The 19,730-nt window shown below is 33.1% G+C and overlaps 3 protein-coding genes across 7 annotated transcripts; 1 reads left to right on the forward strand and 2 right to left on the reverse strand.

The window, feature by feature from the left end:
• Nucleotides 1-16: 16 nt before the first annotated feature.
• Nucleotides 17-7,010, reverse strand: LOC123720531 (cytochrome P450 4c3-like). Of its 4 annotated transcripts, none has more exons than XM_045677185.1 (8): nucleotides 6,844-7,010; nucleotides 4,768-4,858; nucleotides 4,184-4,366; nucleotides 3,168-3,520; nucleotides 1,853-1,921; nucleotides 1,555-1,723; nucleotides 456-638; nucleotides 17-292 (listed from the first exon to the last, which is right to left on the reverse strand). In XM_045677185.1, exons 4-8 carry the CDS (start codon nucleotides 3,246-3,248, stop codon nucleotides 135-137), a joined length of 660 nt encoding a protein of 219 aa, XP_045533141.1. In that variant the 5' UTR covers nucleotides 3,249-3,520; nucleotides 4,184-4,366; nucleotides 4,768-4,858; nucleotides 6,844-7,010; the 3' UTR covers nucleotides 17-134. The 4 variants fall into 4 exon arrangements, with proteins under 4 accessions (XP_045533141.1, XP_045533139.1, XP_045533142.1 ...); XM_045677183.1 differs by having other exon boundaries at nucleotides 4,768-4,865; XM_045677186.1 differs by having other exon boundaries at nucleotides 4,184-4,425; nucleotides 4,768-4,865.
• Nucleotides 7,011-7,606: 596 nt separating this feature from the next.
• Nucleotides 7,607-13,445, reverse strand: LOC123720555 (la-related protein 7). Of its 2 annotated transcripts, none has more exons than XM_045677215.1 (9): nucleotides 13,354-13,445; nucleotides 12,797-13,265; nucleotides 12,394-12,561; nucleotides 11,846-12,136; nucleotides 11,598-11,666; nucleotides 9,837-10,161; nucleotides 9,115-9,230; nucleotides 8,247-8,339; nucleotides 7,607-7,827 (listed from the first exon to the last, which is right to left on the reverse strand). In XM_045677215.1, exons 2-9 carry the CDS (start codon nucleotides 13,103-13,105, stop codon nucleotides 7,621-7,623), a joined length of 1,578 nt encoding a protein of 525 aa, XP_045533171.1. In that variant the 5' UTR covers nucleotides 13,106-13,265; nucleotides 13,354-13,445; the 3' UTR covers nucleotides 7,607-7,620. The 2 variants fall into 2 exon arrangements, with proteins under 2 accessions (XP_045533171.1, XP_045533170.1); XM_045677214.1 differs by having other exon boundaries at nucleotides 12,797-13,273; nucleotides 13,354-13,438.
• Nucleotides 13,446-15,895: 2,450 nt separating this feature from the next.
• On the forward strand, nucleotides 15,896-19,106 carry LOC123720179. The gene is made up of 6 exons (XM_045676705.1): nucleotides 15,896-16,225; nucleotides 16,555-16,737; nucleotides 17,030-17,156; nucleotides 17,629-17,813; nucleotides 18,280-18,384; nucleotides 18,839-19,106. Exons 1-6 carry the CDS (start codon nucleotides 16,205-16,207, stop codon nucleotides 18,962-18,964), a joined length of 747 nt encoding a protein of 248 aa, XP_045532661.1. The 5' UTR covers nucleotides 15,896-16,204; the 3' UTR covers nucleotides 18,965-19,106.
• The last annotated feature ends 624 nt before the right edge of the window (nucleotides 19,107-19,730 follow it).

The raw sequence follows: 19,730 nt of genomic DNA on the forward strand, positions 1-19,730 counted from the left end.
ATACATAAAAATTTGCACTGTAGCCCAAAAAGGGAATAAATCTACGGTTAAATAATGATAAAGCCGCGTTAGGCACGCAATCTCAGCGGTGGTTTATAATAAACACTCGTACATTTTTAAAAGGTTTATTTTTGTTATCTATTCTTAAATTGTACATAGAGAGGGTGAGTCGACCGCAGCACCAAGTCGCTTTTATAACGAATATCAGTTGTTTTAGTAACAGGATCCACGTGAAACCTCCTAATTAGGCCCGATATCAATGGTTTTATTTCCAACATGGCAAATTTTTGACCTAAAAAAATATTAATGATCATGATGACAAGGCTTTTGTCTCGAACTTGATAATTGCATACATAGATACATTAATATATTCCACTGGGTTTAAACGCAGGGTTGAGAATCGCATCATTCTTATACTTCTTCAAGCTAACTTCATGAATATTACTTCAACTAACCAATACAATTCCTAGGTCCAGCACTAAACGGAATATAGGCGAAAGGATGGCGGTCAACAGTGTTCTCCGGAAGAAACCGTTCAGGTATAAATTTTTCCGTTTCAGGATACAAATTGGGTAATCTGTGTACGTCATATACACATATAATGCAGACAGATTCGGCAGGTATTTTGCAGCCGTTACCTGGAATTCAAGACTCATGAAAGATGAACTTATTTCAATTGCTTTCTTGCTTGTCTGAATCTGCTATTGACTTTAGTCTAGTTCAGCACCTAGTAAGAATAGACACAATCTCACATAAATTAACGAAAAAATCGTAACAAACACGGTTTCTATGGATGAGCATGCTCAATTTTGTCATAATTTCTCAAATCTAAATGTTACTTTTTGATAACTGTTGTTAGCAATAGAATTAAAGACATTAAGACGTATTAAATAGTATTGTACAATGGCACAAAAATATAATACTTTACAGCAATTTTTGTATTTTGGCTCTATGTATTTTTTTTATAGAACACGGGGCAAACAGGCAGGAGGCTTATTTCATGCTAAAGGTTTGGTCAAACAGCAGACGGGGCGGGACGGCGACGCGACGCTGGCGTGACGTGAGAAATTGTAATTTACTATTTAATATAGGAAATGTCACACACGGTAATACAAGAAAAGCATGGTGTACGTGTTGTGTTCTATATTCGTTTACAGCGGGACGGGAAACGTCGACGCCAGTTTTGTCTCCGACTATAAAATTGCACATCAAGGGAGTTGAAAAAATATTGAAAATCGAGGCCACATTTTTTTGTATAATTTGGGCCATTCCTTATACAAAAATTCCAGCTTGAAATCAGCGATTTTGGACTCAATAGGAAGAAGGAAATGGCTTATACATATTATTATATATTTATAATTATGCATTAAAAATGATGTTATATTGAATTGCAGTGTTATACTATACTTTGAAAAAATATTTAAACGGTAACGTAATTCGATTATTTGGTTAATATGCATAACCATTAACTTTTTGCTTTTCCTCTATAAGAGCCTTTATTATTTTCCGAGAATTTTTGCACGTCTTTGAATAGAGTCATGTTTATAAACTTACCAAACTGCATTTCTTTCGTCATATATCGACTTATCATGGGCACGCTTGGATAAAGTCGAAGCGATTCTTTGATACAACATTCTAAATATTTCATTTCTGCTAAATCGTCCATCGTAGGTGCGCGTTTCGTGTCTCCAAATATATGCGTTAATTCGTCGTATATTTTATTCTGTAAATAAATATTTCATTAGTCATATTTTTTATATATCTTCCTTATTCGTTGAATGGTTAACTGGTTTCACATATGTCTACTGAGAACAATTACATTAAAAGGCCACTAGGATACATATACACCTACCTGTACTGTAGTGTCATTAGCGATTTCCACTATCAAAAAACAAAGAGCCGATGCAGTGGTGTCGTGCCCCTGAAAATAGCAAGAAAATAATATGTTCAGTTAAAATATAACTCATTGCAAGCTTAAAATACAAAAAGCACTTGATATTTATGAACCAGCATAGGCACTTTATAAAAAAAGTAATCAATTTCATTCGTTTTTCGATCATTTATATTTCTCAATAGGCCTAGGCGATTAGTCTTCATTGCCTAACGTACGCCGTAGACTATTTGGGATGCCGGTTTGCTCACTATGTTGCCTTCACCGAGTGTTAAATGCACACATTGACAATGTGTGGTCCCGGGGTTCAAACCACAGGGATAAGAGTCACACGCTGAAACCACTGAGACTGCTCTTATAAAAAAATGTCTTCGTGTACACAGTTAAGTGAAACTTCTTTATGACCTTATTTTTCGAAAAATGATTATATATAAGTTAAATTAGATACAAGTTTAACAAATGGCTTTTATTATCATAGACATGAATACAAATAATAAAATTATTTCATTTTACCTTTTTACTACTAAGACTATTACAGAATTTCACTAATTGTAATAGAATTATTACTATCATTATTATTATATATTTTCGTTATTAATGACTTCGAATCAACCGTGGTAGGGACAAGAAAAAAATGGCGCGTAACCGAAAAATGGGACGGTAATTTTATTCCAACGCCGTTAAAGAAGTTCCACTTCTAAAACATTAAAAATTACATACAATTTCAATCGGACGTATTCCTGTCAATACAAGCAGTTAATTGTGTACGGCGGTAGTCAACGCGTAACGGCTAGTTCATTAAAAAAAATAAGAAGCAAATTATGCATGCATGCATGCATATCTATATAATTGCTACAAATTAAAAAGGTATTCCATTTTTGACTAATTGACCGCCTCCAATTGTTCCAGAATAAAAAAATTATAACATTTTGCAAGAAATCTCTAGCCAAGCATGTGGGGAAAGAATGAAATAAAATAAATCAATGGCGCTACAACCTTTTTAGGTCTCGGCCTCAGATTTCTGCATCTGTTTCATGATCATTTTGTTAATCGAATAGGCAAGTAGGTGATCAGCCTTCTGTGCCTGACGCACGCCGTAAACTTTTTGGGTCTAAGGCAAGCCGCCGGTTCCGGTCCTCACTATGTTTTCCTTCACCGTTCGAGCTAATGTTACCACTATGTCTTACCACTGATTGATCGTGGCCCCAGATCGAGAAGTTGTATATATAGTAGTAAAGATAAGAAACACGTGGAAAACTAAGTTGTAACAACCTACCTCGAATAGAAACGTATCAACCTCTTCCCGAATAGCATCAATATTGCCGTCTTTTTCATTCTGAAGCAGAAGATCCAACATTGCCAAGCGTCCCTTTATGCTTTAACTATCATCTAAATTATTTTTTAAGGATGCTTTCCTCTCGTGTATAATTTTCATGGTGAATTTATGTAAATCTTTGACTATTTTGTTCAATAATTTTCCAGTTTTTGTTATATTAAAAACCCAATAAATTCTGAGCCATACCATGCACGTTCTATCGAAAAATATTTCCCCAATTTCATGTATAGCTTTGAAATATTTGCTTGTCATTGTTTCTATGTCTACGTTTAATGATGTCCCCATTGTTGTTTCTAAAATATTTGTATAAGTAGCAGTATTATTATGGACCTCAATAAACGGTTTCAGAAACGAGCGCTGACTGTCGTAGGTTCAAAAACTGTATTGGATTTCGACACAGGGGATTCATAGTTTCTGTTCTGAATCTCACCGCGACTCGAGACATACGCCATTCTCAGGTATGACTTTCGTATATCAATGTTTTTGCCATAACTATGGGAGTAATTTACGCTTTGTCTTGTTTCTGATATTCACCCTAATCAATTAGTGATCTAAATAACTTTCATAACGTGACTGTAACTACTGTCGTAACTGTATTTTTCTGTAACAAAGTACCACGTAAACTAGGCACGTAGACTCCCATAATAATAACAAAAGTCTAAATAAACAGTTACAAGATCTTATGAGCTGTCATCAAACCAAAATAAGAGAGAAGCAATGAGTCCAAGAGCAACAAAACCCAAAGATATTAATAGGTAAACTAAAAAAGATTCTATAGATTCGTGACCGGATTGATTTAGATTTTTATCTATATGTATTATTTGATTTACATCCGCTTATGTAGCCGATGAGACTTAATTTCTAAAAATATTTATAGAAACACATTGTTTCAATTTGCGTAATAACCAAATTGCGTCATGAGATAAATAAGATCTTGAGTCTTGTCATAAACTTACCACAGATTATGTCCAGAGTAGTCTTAGTGATGAGGGAAATTAAATTCGTTTCTTTTCCAACCTCAGCTTGAACCTTATTAAGGAACGCATCTGTTTGTTCCATGAAGGTAACAGTATATTTCTTTAATATGTTAAAATGGAACGCTTGGGTTAACATCTTTCTTCGTTTATGCCATTTCAAACCTGAATTTTTTTATTGGACTGTTTTAATGACTTATCAAACCAGAAGAGCCGCTTTGTTCCTATTAGAATATAGGAATACATTTATATATATTATTTAATTTTATGTTTGGAGGTAGGATTTCTCAGATTCGAGAGATGACTTCTTCGCTCTGATTGTAAGTGTCGCTATAAATCCAGGCTTCCGTTCCGTCCAATCGTAGACACGTGAGTCGATCGTTCCATCGGACCAATGTGAAGTCATCCACATATACAGATTCCATATAATTGGTCTTTATAAATAACCTTGTGACTTACAAACCGGAAGATGTCTTTATTCTCAACCAAATGCATTGTATAAAACTATATATACAATACTTATACATATAGTATCTAAAACTAATTTAAATATCACTATTGCTTACCATTGCTAATTAATAATCCTTCACGAAGCCAAGGCTTTAAATACGTGTAAGGTTCATCCTTGTCGTTGTATTTAGTGTTAGATAATATAACCTGAAATCTTAAATTAAATTTCTAATGTACTTGACCACATTACTTTCTGCTAAAATAAGGCTACTTCTCATATTTTTTCACTTTATACCATCAGCAGAATCACTGTATAGATATCTATCGAGATCTAATGCACTTGCCTAAGACTGTTGTTGCAGGTGTCCATGGGCGTCAGTACCGCTCATAGCACATATTCTACTTGCGCGTTTGTCATATATTCTTATACACAACTTTGTTTGAGTACTGCCACGATTATTGCCAAAATAATTGTCCGGCCTGAGGCGTTGCGGAGAGTGAATATTCATAACCATAAGGTAACTTTGCAAATATGCTTTACAAACTTAGCGAATCAATTCATATTACTCAAGTAAAGCATAATATACTATTTGGGAATACCTATATTCCCATTTATATGTCTACATAGTGAATGTATTTTTAAAGTTAAAGAATATTTTTCTTCAACAAACGGACAAAAGGCTCATTTGATGTTAATAATGGCCGCTTAGGTCGCTGTCTATGAGGGTTTGTTTTATAATTCACAAAAATTGTTTTGTTTTATCCCTCACTTTTATATAAATAAATACGATAATGAAAGTTACCTCTATGTCTTCTGGATGATAAATGTTTATATATCTTAAATCAAGAGCATTAAAACCAACCACAGGTCCGTATTTATTGTACAAAGATCTCGAGAACAAAAATAGTTGATCTAATCTAATATAGAATTCATTGAATCTCGGTGCTTTGATTTTCTTAATTGGTGATTACGTCAACAGTAATCATTTCCTTTTTTACACATATTACCCACACATTGTCTATGCTTGAAAACAAAATGCGAACGAAATTTTTCTTACTATTGCTGACTAGAGTTGGGTAAATTGCAGTTAATCTGCTTACGTAATACTTGAATGGCCTCTAACATACAAGTGTTAGTGTTCCTTGGACAATATATACCATATGTTATGAGCAGACAGTGTAACCCCTAGGTACATGTCAAGTATCTAAAGATGGATCCTGAACCTAAAGGTTATGCTATATTTTCCTACAATACATTATATGTATAGCGTATTTAATATTATTAAAATACTTAAATTTCCAAAGAAATTTACAGTGTTGATTTCAATTTCCACAAGATACATCGATTATTAAAAGTTTTAACGTGATGATTATCCATGTGTATATTTTCCGGTTGGTTTTTTCTAACGGAAATATTGTGATTTATTAATATTACGATTTGTACTTGAGCTATGTAACACAATAAGGATTTGGTATTATCAGAATCATATCAATATTAAGCTATCGTTATCAGCTTAAAAGCGTTCCTAAAGCGCAGATAATACTTTATAGTCCAAGAGCTCACGACGGCCAGACCTTCGTTATTATATTATAGTAAATACACTATTTTCCTCGCACCCGCTTGTACAGTTGCTAGCTCGCACTTTCACTTACAGCTAACTCTCAATGTTTTAGGCAAGATGGAAAAACCATTCAAACTATCCGGCTATTGAGGAACTAATTTGTTTATAGGTACAACATGTATAACAACTAGGTTTTATACTATAACGAAAGTATAATTATAATTCATTACAGTTTAGAGGTGTCTGGCAAGCGGTAGCAACTGTACTGTCCCGCAATGGATAACATGATTTCTAAAGTTATCCTGAAAAATGTTAAAAAAATAAACTTTATACTTATAACGAATTTAAAATAGTATTTTAGACACCTTTACTACCTGTTACCTGCCCAAGTAGCCACAATCCAAACTCTATAGTCGCTAGTCGTTCTTACTTGTGTTGAAGATATACACAGACAAACTGTCAGCCTTTATATAATGACGAAGGTCTAGCTATCGTGGTCTCTTGCCCTATTTATTGTCTGCCTATATATATAATCGAAGAGATACACCATAAAAAGTAGGGTACAAAGACGCCATTCATACACATATAAAAATATTGATGATAATGATTTTTGCAATACAAATAACTCACCAGGTGGTAACACTATAGACCAACTTCTCCCAATAAACGGCCATTGAGTCGGACCCGGTATTTTTGCAAATAGCCTCCCTTTATAATTGAATCTATAGTAAAGATCAATCAAAGCGAAAATAATTAAAAATAACACTACGGCAACTAGCATTTTTGAATAATTGCTGTTCCAGAATTACATACGATGTTACTGCATCAAAAATATTATTTAACTGAACGTTTTAAAGATGTATAATGATATATATATATATATAAATACACTGATTAATCATCACATTTTATAGGTAGAATTCGCTAGTAATTTTTTTATGTCGTCCTTAGCTACAAATCCAAAACTGAACGTTTTCAATACTAAATACTTAAAAAAAACAATTTTTTAGAGTAATGAAATTATATTTTTTATTATCGACTAATATCTAAGTTATATATTAATCGCTAAGGATTCATTAAATATTTAACATTATTGTCTATGAAATTTTTCCATCGAGATGGGTAAAAGATTACGTAATATATAAAATTACTTTTCTTTGTAACTGTAAATACTATAGTAATAAATCTTGTTATCAATACGCATGCTTAACGCATTCTTGAACAAAGGATTTGTACTTTAGCATTTATGACTTATATTTAAACAATTTATCGCACACCTGTCAATTTAATTAATAAACAAAAGACGATGTAAGTTCTGATAGTCAAAGAAATATAAATAACGTGTTTTGATAAATTTTAGTAATAAGATAAAGAAAATTAATAAAACAATTAATTAATATAAGAGATTTATTCATCAAAACGTATATGTGTATGCGTAGGTTGTGGGGACGCGGGCGCCATAGCGGGTGCGCTCGATAAAGCTTGCGTACGTGCGAGTAACTTTGCACGTCCACGCGAGCGTTTGCTTGAACGAGCAGACTCAGCTCGTGTCCATTGCTCGTCTTCTTCAGTACCGCAGAGCACGCGCGCTCGACTGCCCGAATTTACACAGTACTGCCGAATTATCATATGTTAACGAAGGAATATAAGGAACAGTAAATACCAAAATAGAGCCCTGTAAAATACCTAAAATATATAAAATATAATTGAAGATGTCAATATTGTATGTGTAATATTTTAAAAAAATCTAGTAAACATTTCGCATATGTAAATAAATATATAAACTAATATTGACGTTGAAGTTCGCCGTTAATTAAATTAAAAAAAGTAAAAACAAAACAAAAAGTTACAGAAAGATCGTTAAGAATACAAACTACACAACATACATGATGAATGATTCAAAATATTTTTGTCTTTATGTGTATCTGCAGGTACTGTCTACACCTCTAGCTTTCCAAATCTCGGAACAATAGTTATGTTGCTTTCGAATGATAAATGAAGAGGTTTGGGTTTACACTTAAAAAATGACTTACCTCATCAGCAGCTTTAGCAGAATCGAATCTTATTATTGCATCTGTCTGACCTTCCTTCACCTCCACGTGCAACGCGTGTATATTACTTTTTATCTAAAAAATATATGATATATACAATTATATACTACTAGCTGAATGCATGTACTTCCTAATTGATTACAGTCCAATCTAAAGTACACAACTATCCGAATGTTGTGAATATATCTTAACGTTCTTTAATTTAGGCGAGAGTTTAGTGTATCGACGTGATGAACATTAAAATTTTTGTATTGGGTTATTTTTCTTTATTATAAATATTCCAATGTTTTTAATAGTATATTCTAATTTTGCTATTCGGGACTGAGACAAATACAACAAATAAAAAGCTATCAAAATCGTTCCAGCTGTTATCGAAGTTATACGTATTAGAATATATTAAGATTATGATACGATATACGACCGAAATGCAACCATTTCTAGGTCACCTTATAATGCGTTTATTAGTACGCAAGTATTTTTTTAATCAAACTATGAGCAACAGCGAATTGCGACAAAAATTAATAAATAAGCGTTCAGCATATTTAACATGCCATCTAAACGGATAACAGCTGATTCTTCTACGTACTTTAAAGGATTTTTATAATAAAGTTTTAATAAGTCTTACACATTAAATTGTAAGTTGTAACAGAGTTCACTTGCACTTTATTTGAAAAAACAAATTACTAATTCAATTTTAAAATCACATTGGTTAAAGGGTTGAGCGTAATCGCAAACGTAATCAAAAGCAAAATAACTTCACGTCTGAAGATTTATACTACTAGAAAATCGACTAGAAATTAAATTTCATTAAAAGTGAAAATAGGTGATATAAGTGTCAAATCGCATTTACCGTTCTTTTAGTGAGTTTGACATCTAGACAGGGTTCCGCCAGCGCTTCCTTTACAAAAACTCCAGGAATCTTTTCAAGAGGCACCTTTGTTCGATCTACTTGTTGACCCGAGGTTGCTAAAGCAAAAAACTTACTTCTGTACAATACTGTTTTGCACAAGAGTTTTAATAAAAGGGTATATTGAATAAAAAATATGGATCAAAAGCCAGACATAATTGTCATACAAATTTCCCATGGCCCAAAAACGTTATGGTGGCCGTTAGTGGAAGTTTTCAAAAAATATATGATTGCGAAACTCTTACATATGTGTATTAAAACAGGAGATATGTATGCAAATAAAAAAAATATTTAGTTTGTAAGAAATGTCGCGATGTATTGAATAAAATATTAAATTAGGAGAGCAATTATAATGTAACAGTATAAAAAATTTTACGATAACATACAAATATAACCAAATCTCCAATCAAAACAATACTTTGTTTTGCTTTCAATTAAGACCTTTTTTTAATTTATATAAATATATTTCTATTACTTATATGACACAATCACACTCGACTGTTATTAAGAAATAACATATAGTATTGTTTTCTATGTCATTTAAAAGTAAATAATCATTCAAGATCTGTCACATGATGTGGTTGTCTCTCGCTGTCGTTAATGGAAATGTCGGGTAATATGATATTTTAAATTCCCGCTGCTTAAATTTAAATATTGTTACTTACAATTGTCGACTTCAACAGATGGCGCAGCCGGCGCCGGTATACCAGTATAACGCCTTTTCTCTTGTAAGCTTTGCTTGAGTTCTTTCATATATTTCCTTTGTAGATTTAAATATTTATTTCTTAACACTTTCCATTCTGTTTTGGCTAGGACTTGAAGCCCCCATAAAGCACCTTTAGGTGCTTCGACTTTGTCCGAAGTTTTCTTTCCTTTTTCTTTGGATATTTTCTTCTTTGTCTTTTTCTTTCTTTGCGATCCATCTTCATTATTACCCTCGTCTTGGCTAGTTAATTCCTCTTTGGAGTCATTGACTATATTCTTATTTTCCTGTAAGTTATTTTATTTTAAATAGTGATGATATCACATCGATGACGTCTTTACAAGTTTATTATAACTTAGAATTAAATTCAACAAACTCGGAAATGGATAAAAAACCCAACAAGAACCTATACAAAGAACTATCGTGCCCATAAATAAAGGCGTAATATCGCATCACATATTAAAGTCAGGTGAAAGTTTAGGACCAGATAACAAAACTAACAAAGGTCTAAAGGTTGGACCACCTATCCTGGTCACATATCTGACAATATGGTAATAGAACTTGGACGTGCCAAAGCAATGTTGCCAATCAAATATAATATTTCTGTACCAGAAACAAAACCCACTAGAGATTGAGAACTATAGGCAAAATAGCTTGCTATCCGTAAAATATAAATTATTTCATCAATAACCCTGAAAAGAATAGCAGACAAAAATTTACAACAACTAACCAGTAAAATACAAATCGTCCAAATACAATGAATTCAACAAAACCTTAAATTAAACAGTAGATTTTCTTCATAGACTATTTGAAAGCGTTCGCCAGTATAACGCATACTTTTCATATGGAAAGAGCTGAAAAATAATGAAGTTAATTAATTAAAAATATATAATATAAGTGTTAGAAGAGTAAAGCTAGAAAAATCAAGACCCACTTTCGCCAAAACTATTCATACCGACCTCTGCATACGAAACAAAAGTCTAACTCACCTCCGCTTCGCAGCCGACATGGCTTCTGTTAAACCGCCACAAAACTAGAAAAAATGCTTCAAACACTTGACAGTGAAAGTCAAAAAGTATACATGGACACTACAAAAACAATAATTTTATCCAATAGCCTGTGCAAGCCAATCAGAGTCGACAATTACCTATAGAATAGGTTAATAACTATTAAGTAAAAAAGCATCAATATAAAACAATAAGACCATGAAAACGAAGTAGATAGAAGAATAAATGTGACATGGAAGAATTACTGGGTGCACTTAATTATGAAATCGCATTCACAGGGTAAACATGGGTATGAGCAAGAAAAATCATGCTATCTTGCCCAGCATGCAGTCAACAAAAGCATCTTACAGTTGAAGAACAAATAAACCAAAAAATATTGATAATCATAACAAAACACAACTTACACGAGCCAGTTATATATATAGAATGTAGGATAAAAAATGTCCATCATTTAAAACAGAAAAAAAGTGTGTTCTACTGGACAGAGATGCATTGATTACATAATAGAACTGAAGAAGAATGTTACTCAAGACAAAGATAAATATGTAGGAAACTTCTACCCTAACAGGGGAACAAATAAAAATACTATAACTTATACTATGACGTAAACTAAATGTTGTATGAATAAAATAAATAAAGCTTTAATTATAATTTAAACAAATCCAAACTATAAGAAGAAATTATTGTACAAAATATCTTGGTGCTAATAGTTATACCTTTGTAGGGGTTGTGACTTCGTGTGTCTCAACATCAGGTGTTACAGGATTCGATATTGTCTTCTCTTCCTGTAATAATCATTAGTATCATTTTGCATTCAAACTGATAAATATAAATAGTTATAATTATTTTTATTATGACTGCCATACTAAAAATAACTATAAATAATCTAATAACTAAAATATTTATGAAATTATTTGATGGAACAATTGGAATGAAATTTGAGCATTTTATTCTATAAACTTACCATTGCTATGGCTTGGCTTTTATCTGCATTGGATTCTGTTTCTAGTTTTAATTCCAAATTTTTTTGCTTCTTGTCTTTATGTTTTTTTGCTTTCTTTTTAGGTGGTTCTTCTTTTTCCTCATTCTCTTCTTTGTCTTCTACATCTTGGTCTTTATCGTCAACAGAAAACATTTTAATAGAAGATAACTCTTCTGGAGGCATACAGGTGGGTAATTTACAACCCATTTTAGTAAATGCATTTATACATTTCTGTGCATCTTGAGGTCGGGTAAATTCTATAAAACCAAATCCCTGAAATTAAAAAGGTTTATATAGATTTAAGTTTTCATTGTGTGATTAAAATTACAGTAAAACTTTTATTAAAGTATACATTAACAAACAATCTCTATCCCTCACTATTCAGTCACCGTTTCCAAATAGCAGAGGAACAAACATCAATTTGTTTATTATGCTCCATTGTCACCTTATGCAAATCTTTTAGACTATAATAATTGTTAGTCAAAGCAAAACTAGTAGTCTTTAGATTAGCAAATAATGTACATACATACTTTAATTTTTTGTGAATTTTTGAATTTTGGCAAGGAAATGTATGCAACTTGTCCATAGTCAGAAAATACTCGCTCCAACCAGTCTCTACTAGCTGTTACTGGTATTGATTCCACATAAACTGTTCTTAGATCAGCATCATATGGCACCATTGGAATTTTTCTTTTTACCTTAAATAAATCACAAATAATATTTTTAGGCATTTATTTTTATTGTTAAAGCAATAGAGACATTTTAGCCACTATATTTGAAGTGTCAGAGAATTCTTACTTCTTTTGTGAAGTAATGTTATTAACAACTACCAATCTAAATCTAAATAAGCATAAATATACATAAACAGATTTTAGCTATTTACCCATATAGAAGGAAAACACTTTTTTTCATAGTTACAATATAGAAACCTACCTTTAGCTTGTCTTCTGATAATTCCAAAACTGTGGAATTTTTCATCGACTTGACTATATCAGTAACATCCACTGTCATAGATCGAATCTTATTAAACTTAAGAAATACATTCAATGGAACAAATGGGTCAGATGAAACTAAGTCTCCTAGAAATCTGTCTTTACTCAAATTTGCATCGCTAAAATAAAATTCCATTTGCTTCAAAACATTTTCATAAAGCTTCTTTTTACGATGGCGAACTCTTTTTCTAGGATTAGATTCATTTTTAGTTTCTTGTTCCATCGTTTCATTGTTTTCGGACTCAGACATAATTATACTTTAATATACGCCTTGTACTTTTGTAGTAGCAGTAATTAAATAATGATTATCCAATGTGCCCACTGCCCAATTATGTTTGCTAACTTTTCTTGTACTCTCTCTCTAAAATTCACTCTACAAGTGAAATTTTATAAACGAAGCTTCAGAATTCCTACAAAACTTTTGGGTGTTGTATTAACTTATAACAGAAATTGTCATAGTTTGTGTTAACTAAAATACAAATAAAAATTAATAATAACCACAAAAATTAAATTAGGAAATATCGCGATGAATGAGAGTTTTTTTTTCCTTTCTTGGCCAGCACGGTTTGTGCGTCAGCCATTGAATGAGAGTTAACAAATTGTCTGAGCAACAGGCGTCACTCACTAACGTCAAACGCCAAACAAATTTGTATGTAAATGGTCACGTGACAAAACGTGAGCTCATGTCATATCCATACAATTTCTATACGTTAGTAATAGTACGAGATCCGGCTGCAGGATTAGTGCGTTCATCTGTACGTTATAAACGTATTTTTTTAATGTAATAGCAGGCAAACGGGCAAGAGGCTCACCTGATGTGAAGCGATACCGCCGCCCATGGACACTCACATTGCCAGAAGGCTCGCAAGTGCGTTGCCAGCCTTTCAAGAATTGGTACGCTCTTTTCTTGAAGGACCCTAAGTCGAATTGGTTCGGAAATACTTCAGTGGGCAGCTGGTTCCACATAGTGGTGGTGCGCGGCAAAAACTGCCTTAGAAAACGCTTAGTTGTGGAACGACGGACGTCGAGGTGATACGGATGGTATTTTGTATTTTGCCTGGACGTCCGATAATGAAACTCAGCTGCGGGTATTAGACCGAACAACTCTTCTGAACACTCCCCATGGTAAATGCGGTAGAAGATGCAGAGGGACCCAACATCTCTACGCAACGCCAAGGGATCAAGCCGCACGAAAAGTGATTGGTCGTATAAATGTATCGACACCATACAGACCGTATGACGTTTACACCTGGCTTCGAAGAGGTGTGGCCAGGTGCGCAACAGCAACCGTGATTTTTTAAAATCTTTACCTAATTTGCCATTTAAATTTAAAAAAACAAGTGAACGGAAACTTATCCCAAAAATCAATTTAAAATGCTAGTGGCCAAATTTCGATAGGCAATATGGTAGATATATAGTCTCCTAATTATAAATATATATAAAAATTTGGTTTTTAGCAAAACACAGATGAACGCAGTAAACCTGCAATCGGATCTTGAGACTATATAAGTCATTATAGCTGAAAAGTTATTTTGTTTCAAGCACAAAATCATTCATTATTAAAACTGAATATATTAGGTCCTTACATATAAAATTGGCGTTTTGTATGGGAGGAACAAAAAGTCGAATATTTTTAAATATAATATATTTAATTAATCAAAGTATGAACCATTGTTTTCTATGCACTTTTGCCATCTCATAGGTAGTTCATTGATCCGTTTACTAAAAAAACCAGTCGGACGGGAATCAATAAAATCTCGGAGTTAAATTTTTTCCCTTGTAAGAAGTTGTCCAAATTTCGAAAAAAATGGTAATCTGTTGGAGCAAGGTCCGGGGAGTACGGAGGATGTCTTAGACATTCCAATTGAAGCTCTTCTAATTTGGTAGCCGTCTGTTGTGCAGTGTGTGGTCTAGCGTTGTCGTGAAGTAGCAGTGGCGTGGAGCGATTGACCAGCCTAGGTTGTTTAGCCGCTAGCTTTTCCATCATGGTTTGCAATTGCTGACAATAGACATCAGCTGTAATAGTCTGGCCAGATTTGAGAAAACTGCATGAACAATACCGGCACTAGTCCACCAAACGCTTACAAGTAACTTTTTTGGGGTTAATTTTCGCTTGGGGCAGGATTTGGCTGGCTGGCCAGGATCCAACCATTGCGCTGAGCGCTTCCGATTATCGTAAAGAATCCATTTTTCATCACAGGTAATGATTCGGTTTAAAATACCTTCATTATTGTGCCGGTTCAGTAATGTAACGCAGCAGTCGACGCGCGTTTGCCCGTTTGGTTCTGTCAATTCGTGAGGTTCCCACCTATCAAGCTTTTTAATCTTCCCAATTTGCTTCAAGTGAATTAAAACAGTTTTATCTCTAACACCGCAGCCTGCAGCTAACTCGGACGTGGTTTGCGATGGATCCGCTTCCACAATATCCTTCAAAACTTCATTATCAAGTTGGGTCTCAGGTCGTCCACGGGGCTTGTTCTGCAGGTTGAAATTTCCAGAACGAAAACGTTGGAACCAAAAACGAACTGTGTTTTCTTTTGCAACGTTTCCGCAGCACTAGTGCCACGGCGGAACTCGTACTCGTTAATAATGCGATACATTAAGTTTTCCATTTTGTAAAAACCAAATGAATGACGGTCATCGAAGCACAAATACATGAGTAAATAACTGTACAAATTTGAATTTGGAATTATTTCCAAAGAGAACATCGTGATTAAAGTGGCCAGTACGAAATACCCCAATTTCATATGTAAGGACCTAATATTTATATACATATATAATATCACAGATAAGTATTATACTAGTCTCGATATAGTAGATTTAGTGTTACGCCCTCTTAGATTCAGTTTCTGAATTGAAACAAATATAAACATTGTATTATTGAATTAATATGGTTATGTTAATTGTGTTATTTAAAATATATTCATTTTTATTAAGGTACATCTAACTAAAATATACACCAATATTATTTAGTAACAAATATGAGTATGTTTTATGTTATATAACAATATAAATTATTGTTCTAGCTTAGGGGTGAAACATAAAGAGGGCATTAAATTTTTGTCGACAGTGGCATTATTATCCCCTACTATATTACTATTACTTTGTTTAATACTTAATCTGTATTACGATTTTTGAAATGCGTATTGTAGTTTCGACTTAGGTTTTCGAGCGGTTTTCGAATATCGATAGAAATTACGTATCGACTTTGACTTTCGTGCGAAATGAGAAATTAGTGAGAAATAATAAATATATAGGGATTAAGAATTTTATATTTTTTGGTCCCATAACGCAAATTTATAGTCAATGTTGGAATCCATTCGGCTTTTTGATTTCTTGAAAATCCAAAATGACGGAACGAGTTGTAGCGGTAAGAAAACTAATCATAACGCTTTACATGTAGCTGATGTATGTAATATAACAACTTAGTCCTTTAATTCAGAAGTTGCAGCTATGATGTTGATGTTAGAAGCTAGGCGCAACTAACATCTTTGGCTAATGGCTTTTTCTTTCTTATAAACAATATTGTGTTATTAATAATTCATAATGCGGCATATTAAGCAAATATACGTTTAATAAAAAAAATAACAACTACCTACCTTCCTAGCTTAGTAAACAAAAAATATAACTGGTCAAAATTAGCAATTAGCAATTAGCTTAATATTATAAATATCTTATATTAATCTTATTTTCCCTTAGAGTCGGCCAAACCTAGAGCAAATGGTGGCAATTATAGAATTCATGGAGCAACACCCAGTATTAGGACTTAGTCAGATGAGGGGTATGGAAGGACGAAATGAGAGCAAAAAGCTGTGGTTAAAACTCACCAGTATTGTTAATAATATGAAAGGTCCCACGCGGCCCATGAAATCATGGGTGAAGGTAACTCTATTTATTTAAATTTCACTAAATGGCGAACTGACTGGTGATAAACTGAAAATATATATGTTGTTCAGTGTTACATTCAGATGTCTACAGTATATAGTTTTACTATGTAAAATGAATTACTTATTGTTGACTAGAAGTGGCAATGTGATCATTTTTGCTTAAAAATTTATGTGTATATATATACACTTTAACCGTTTCTATTATTTGTCTATACATACTTGTAATGGCAGTGAACACATAAATATAATTATTAGTTTAAAGTAATTTATTAATTTAATAATTCCAGTTCTGGGCAGATAAAAAATCTACTGTAAGAGCAAAAGTTGTAACAAGTGGTGGTGATCCAAGTATTCTAGGTTCTAGTATTGAAAGAAGGATATGGGACAAATTCCTACATAATGATTCTGGATATAGTAAGTTACTACATAGTTGTATTGATGAAGTTTATACATTTTCCTATTAAAGTGAAACTAGACTAATTAATCCACCAGTGAGCCATAAGGAGCATTATTTTATATTAATCAATCTTTCTACCAAGCTGAAACAGTCTTAGTTTAATTAAACCTAGGAAGTGCAGTGCTTTAACAATTACTGTACCACAACACTGTTTAAAAACATAACAACATTTACACATTTCTGTTATTGTTTTGCTAATTATATTTTACTTAGTGTCCCCTTGAAAGCTTGGATCACTAAATCAGTTTGAAAATATATTTTCCCAATATTATGTTTTTTGGTTTCTATTTCCTGAAACATGATACAACATTTATAGAATTCTGTTTTTAGAACTTATTCTATCAAAAGTCCTACTTATTATAGTATATACATTTAATTTCATAATGTACATTTTGCATTCAAGTACAATAAGCATTTTTAATATTTTAGAACCCCGAGGTTCAGTAAAAGTAGAATCACATTATATACCAGAGAACAACTATTCAAATGAAGAGAGTACTGAAGAAAATAATGAATTGGATGATGAAGTACTTAATTTTGATGAACCAACAATAGAACCTGCGGCAGAACCTATTTCGTTGGAGGAACGAAATATGGTCCTTATGGAAAAACTGGTAATATACTATTTGAAATTATAGACTCCATTAGTTCATGTTTATTTATTTGGAAGGAACACAAGTAATATATTATCACTTGCGAGCCTTCTGGCAATGTGAGTGTCCATGGGCGGCGTAATCGCTTCACATCAGGTGAGCCTCTTGCCCGTTTGCCTGCAATTACATTAAAAAAAAATTTAGGAGAAAAGGACTATTATTTATAATATGGTAATTCAAATCCAAGTGTCAGTTAAATGATGGACCCAAAGTGTGTGATGATCATGTTTTAATGTTGTATAGTACCAAAGATTCACATAATATCATAATAACTCCAGCAATCAAGTACTATATGGCTAAGTTGTCCATATGTTCATAATTATATTAAACAATGTCTATGAACTGGTATAATATGTAGAATCATACATGTTCTTTGTTAAATGTGACCAATAGTACGATTACAATAAGTATTATTATTATTTATCAGGTCAAAGTGATGAGTGAACAAGCCACCGCTATGTCTCAGTTAGCACATGCTTCTCAGGTCAGCTCTCAAGCCATGGAGAGGTTAGCTGAAGCTTCGCAAATACAGGTATATAATATTCAGAGATTTTAAATTATATCCAATAAGTAAAAAATATTTTGAAAAATAGAATTTCGAATAACTTATAAAAACATTTCTGTATGTTGGTAGTATCTCTCACGTTACAAGTACCACGATTTCAATCTCAATCATTATTTGCTCATCTACGAAAGACATGTGGGAGGAGTTTCAAAAAGCTCTACTGTAGTCTGTGCGTAATGAGAACCGGTATGATGCGACCTAAAATAATTATTATACTCATTTCACTTAATTTACGAAAATTATATATTTTTTTTACAATAAGAATCAAATTACTGTCCAACTATTAATTATATGTCGTGTTCTCTTTCGCATAGATTATCACATATAATATAAATAACAAAAATTGTTCATGGTACGAATTAGCCGGGATAGTAGCAGCCTTATCACAATTATTTATGGTAACGCAATTTCGTTTTTTCAGTCCCGAGCAATCGAACGGCTCGCAAACACATTCGAAGCGATCGGTTCTACGGCGCATCATATCGGAACTACCATAGTCGACATTGACACGACTATGAAAAGATTCTATAATACAACGCCTACGTAGCATTACACTTAGGTGCGCGTTTGACAGTAATTATAGATAAAGTAATTACGTGGGTAACACTGAAAATGTTTAGAACTGGCCAATTAGAAACATTACTAATGAAAACTTTTTTGAATTTCAATTTTAGAACTCTTTGGTAACCTAATGTAGTATATTGCATTCATTTGTTTTTGTAAATTGGCGGCAAATTTAAAACTCTTGTTACACGTGAAAATGAACCTAACACGAGAACATTTTTGGTCAATGATTTATTATGAGTTTCGTTGTGGGCTTACTCAACAACAAAGCTATGATAGGCTGCGATTAGCATTTCTTAATGAAGCTCCATCTCGTGACACTATTCACAATTGGTTCAACGAGTTTAAGCGTGGACGTAGCAATCTCAATGACGATCCGTGTGAGGGATGTCCTTTAACAGCGACTACTGAAGATAATATCAGTGCTGTGCGACGCATGATGGAGGAAGATAAGAGAGTGACCTATCAGCAGATACGGGCAAGCCTAAGCATTGGTATGAGTCAAGTTCAAAAATATTTCACGAACATTTAGGCGTCAACCAAAAGACAATCAGCTCACTGTGTGTTTCCTTTCGAAGATCGGTCAACTAACGTAAAGAAAGGAAGAAGTCAAGGAAAAAATACGATTGCTTCATTCTTTGGTTGGCTTTTTCTCAGTGGTTCCACCGAATGCGACGATGTGTAGAGAGGAACGGAGACTACTTCGAAAAACAAAAGTATTGACAACTTTCTTAAGCTGTTTTTCATTT

Source organism: Pieris brassicae, chromosome 2 (assembly GCF_905147105.1).
Source record: "Pieris brassicae chromosome 2, ilPieBrab1.1, whole genome shotgun sequence".
NCBI classification, from domain to species: domain Eukaryota; kingdom Metazoa; phylum Arthropoda; class Insecta; order Lepidoptera; family Pieridae; genus Pieris; species Pieris brassicae.

Excerpts from the sequence above, each read along its gene's own strand:
- LOC123720531 (XM_045677185.1), bottom strand. The coding sequence starts at position 3,248 with ATGTTGGATCTTCTGCTTCAGAATGAAAAAGACGGCAATATTGATGCT. Across the intron at positions 1,724-1,852 it reads CTAATGACACTACAGTACAG|AATAAAATATACGACGAATT; the intron begins GTAGGTGTATAT and ends ATTTATTTACAG. Across the intron at positions 639-1,554 it reads GACGAAAGAAATGCAGTTTG|GTAACGGCTGCAAAATACCT; the intron begins GTAAGTTTATAA and ends CTTGAATTCCAG.
- LOC123720555 (XM_045677215.1), bottom strand. The coding sequence starts at position 13,105 with ATGTCTGAGTCCGAAAACAATGAAACGATGGAACAAGAAACTAAAAAT. Across the intron at positions 12,562-12,796 it reads TATCAGAAGACAAGCTAAAG|GTAAAAAGAAAAATTCCAAT; the intron begins GTAGGTTTCTAT and ends GATTTATTTAAG. Across the intron at positions 8,340-9,114 it reads TCAAACTCACTAAAAGAACG|ATAAAAAGTAATATACACGC; the intron begins GTAAATGCGATT and ends TATATTTTTTAG.
- LOC123720179 (XM_045676705.1), top strand. The coding sequence starts at position 16,205 with ATGACGGAACGAGTTGTAGCG. Across the intron at positions 16,738-17,029 it reads CCATGAAATCATGGGTGAAG|TTCTGGGCAGATAAAAAATC; the intron begins GTAACTCTATTT and ends TAATAATTCCAG. Across the intron at positions 17,814-18,279 it reads TGGTCCTTATGGAAAAACTG|GTCAAAGTGATGAGTGAACA; the intron begins GTAATATACTAT and ends ATTATTTATCAG.